This window comes from Ylistrum balloti, unplaced genomic scaffold (genome assembly GCF_031769215.1).
Source record: "Ylistrum balloti isolate Yb309-2 unplaced genomic scaffold, AGI_CSIRO_Ybal_v1 Utg370386, whole genome shotgun sequence".
Lineage (NCBI taxonomy): Eukaryota > Metazoa > Mollusca > Bivalvia > Pectinida > Pectinidae > Ylistrum > Ylistrum balloti.
In genome coordinates, this window is record NW_026782268.1 from 5576 (window position 1) to 9271 (window position 3696).

General features: G+C 36.2%; 1 protein-coding gene across 1 annotated transcript; it reads left to right on the plus strand.

Moving 5' to 3' along the window:
* Positions 1–2406: 2406 nt before the first annotated feature.
* Positions 2407–3696, plus strand: LOC132554215 (neuronal acetylcholine receptor subunit alpha-3-like). The gene has a single exon (XM_060218522.1). The coding sequence runs from the start codon at positions 2407–2409 to the stop codon at positions 3694–3696; it is 1290 nt and encodes a 429-aa protein (XP_060074505.1).

Consider the following 3696-nt stretch of genomic DNA (forward strand, 5'->3'; position numbering starts at 1 on the left):
TTATAAACAACCTCATGGAGCAACATGATTAAATGTTGATAACACATATACAGACTTACCTGAAATTTTCAGTTTAAAGTTGCAAAATGTGTGTATATTCTCTGTACGTTTGAAGAACTTGTTCTTATGACTTTTGTAACTACCTTTAGCATCAAGATGTCTCTCATGTGGTCAGTTTGGACAAGCGAAATTGGTGCGAAAGGTCACGGCCATTATAGATTTCACTGACTAAATGTAGCACACTAAAAATTAGGAACTGGAAAGTCACTGGATCATAGATTTTATGCAGAGAATTGGGTAAATACACAAATGTTTATGCTGTACACTAAAATTTATGCTGGAATTTGCATTTTATGACTTCTTTAGGCTTATTAGAAAATTTCGTTATGTTAAGTCAATCAAGGCAGCGTGAACGTTTGTAATTATATCCTAGCTAGATCTCAAAAGAATTTCCGTATTTTGAATATCAAATGTTTATTTAAATGGTAAATTGAAGGTTTACGATTTCCATAATTATCTTCAAAAGCATCTTTTGAAATCCTAACTTGTAAATCAGGATACACATTTAAATTTTAAAACAATTCAGGTAGAAACACGTCGCCGTGTTGTAGATTAAAGACATGCTAATGCAGATATGGACAGGTCTATTAAATCAGATTTAACCGTGTAACATTAAAGTTTAATTTAAACTGATATTTATTCGAATTTTTTTCGTATTTCGAATTTTAATAAAGATCGTTTGATTAAGTTTTGGTTAATGATGATGAACAATATTTCCCTGTTGTGTTAAGTTTGCGATTGGGTTAACAATTGTCTCCATACTACGGTTCGCCCTCTCAATAATTATACACTTCATTTTAAAGGAACCATTCAATATGAATAGTATGATTTACCAAAAGACTTCCGTCTGGTAAATATTCGTATCGTGACTTCTCTGTATTGTAGTCTAGTATCTCCCGGTGTTTCGTCAAATTTGATAACTATAAAGATGCTTATAATACTAACACAGCCCGTGGAGACAAAGAATAAAGAAAGATGAGAGGATCAATTTCAGTTTGAAAGATTGGGACACACATTTATACGTTTCACCAACCTCATAGTAATAAAAACTCATTTATGTCCATCTATGATATTAACAATCTCGGATGGAAGTGTTATGGTGGAGAGTGTCATCGCAATGTTTCCTAAGTCCTTGGGAGAAATGATATTGAGACTTTCTCCTGAAGACCAGGATACAATTCACACATCTTTTCGATCATTGATACTAATATCCCTGAAAGGTTTGCGCATAGCAAAAATCGTCGTAAATAAGATGGAAATTGTTCTTTGCAGAGGAATAAATAAGAAAATAAGAACGACAAGGCCACCAAACTACCCTAAAAGCCTTTCTGTCTTCATTGGCTTCGTATATATTCATATAATTTAACTTACAACTTCTAACTTTTATTTCTATCAGTTTGGATTTTCCTCAGTTGCCTTCTATGCTTCAAAATTTAGGCATCACTGACATGTCCTAGGACATAAAACTTTAATGACGCAGTTTAATTCATTGTTTGGCTTTACTGAATCTAACTCTAAATTTGTATTAATAGCCGTTGTTCACCTGTGTGTCTTTTGTAAAATCTTTAAAAACAGTTATAGTACACATGGAATTTTTAACCCTAACCCTAATTCAAGACATGGGTATCATTATGATACTCAGTTCCGCTGTTGGCACGGTGATTACGAAGCTGTAGGGGACCTCATTAGTGAATACTCTTTGGATTTGTTAACAATTAAAACGAAATAGGTCTAACCAATTAAACAAGATAATTGCCGGAAACTTCAAATGGAAACAATATCTTGTGTGAAGCAAAAATCCATACCGTGTATGGATAATGAAAAATATTAGACTGGAATCGGTTCCAATTTGAACAGCTGTCTTCGGACACAATAACGATAACTTGAACACAGGTATTATGGATTTAACGAATCATTAACAGAGTTGTGTAAAGACGTGGTAGTATTTCATTTTCAAGCGTTCGGACGGAACATTCATTACGGGTTTGTAAAACAATTGATTGGTATCGAATTAAGTATTTTAGAAAGAGAAAGGAGAGAGGGAAAGACTGACAGTGATTACGAGAACGTTGAAAGTATAACAGCTACTGAACAGACGAAAGGCAGCACCATCGCAAAGCCAAACCGCGTGACGAAGCACGGAGTAAACGTCACATACAACCAAATCAAAACGGTTACAAGAAATATAAAAAACAAGAGAAAAAATCGGAACCGTTTACCGGGTGAAAGAGCAAATACTAAATCGGACATTGGACTATTTCAGAGGAAAAAGAATGAAATCCATCAGTGGGGAATTGCTTTCCTAAACGCGGATTATATTGACCAAGATTTCTTTAACATCTCACGATGTATTTGTTTACAACATTCGCACTTGTTACTTTGTCCATAACACCTGCTGTAGGGAATAATTCATCCATCGGCTCTCAGCTTTACAACAACCTTTTTCTAAACTACGAAAAAAATGTGCGGCCTGGAATAAATTATAGTTATCCTACCATTGTAAGTTGTGAATTCAGCTTTGCAGGATTGAACGAATTTAAGGAAATCGACAGTAAGATGTCAGTATTGGGAGTTTTTATAATACAATGGTATGAGGATCGTCTTGTATGGAACCCGGCTACTTATGGTGGGATTTCCGACATGTTAATTCCTGAGGAATCGGTATGGAAGCCCGATATAGCAATACCTAATGCATATCATGGCGTCAAATTTCTTTATTCGAGCAACCCTAAGGTCCGAGCAAAGAACAATGGCCATATAATCTGGGTAACAGGGGACAGATATGATCTCTACTGTAATGCAGACATAACTCACTACCCTTTTGATACACAAACTTGCGTATTAAGCATGCTCACGTGGAATTCATTTCCATCGGAGGTATTGCTTGATAAAGTTGAATCCATCTCGACCTTACGTAACTATACCTCGATCAACCCTTCCTGGGACGTCACAGAAATTAAAATGTATTCGAGAATTGATGAAACCCTTGTCTCTTCGACACTGATAATCGAGATAAAGGTTAAAAGATTACCGGAATACGTCATCGTCAACATGCTACTTCCGGTTTGTTTTCTCTGCGTCATCAACATATTCGTGTTTATTCTTCCTGCAGAGTCCGGGGAACGGATAGGTTTTTCTATAACTCTTCTCTTGTCCGTCGCTGTGTTTATGACGATTTTGTCAGACTCACTTCCGCAGTCATCAAGACCACAGATCGCTGTGTTGTGTTATTTTCTGTTTTCACAGCTTATCGTTAGTATTCTCATGATGGTTTTCACCATATTGGGTCTCCGGTTCTACTGGGCGGTGCCGGATAAACCCATTCCGGGTTACCTGAAATTGTTTTCAAGAATAATGAGTAACGTTTGCAAGGGAACCCAATATTGCAAGCGTAGAAAGAAAAGAAAACAGCTTGCTGCTGTTGGACCGGAACAAATACAAGACACAGTCGAGAAAGAATGCAACATCAAGAACTCCAAAGACATGAACCAGAGTCCTCTGGAAGATGAGTGCATGTTGATCACATGGCAAAAGATAGCAAGCGATTTCGACAATTTCTGCATCGTCTTATTTTTATTTCTCATCGTTTTAACAAATTCTGTATTCTGTATAAACATGTCCTCCAATACTCAGTAA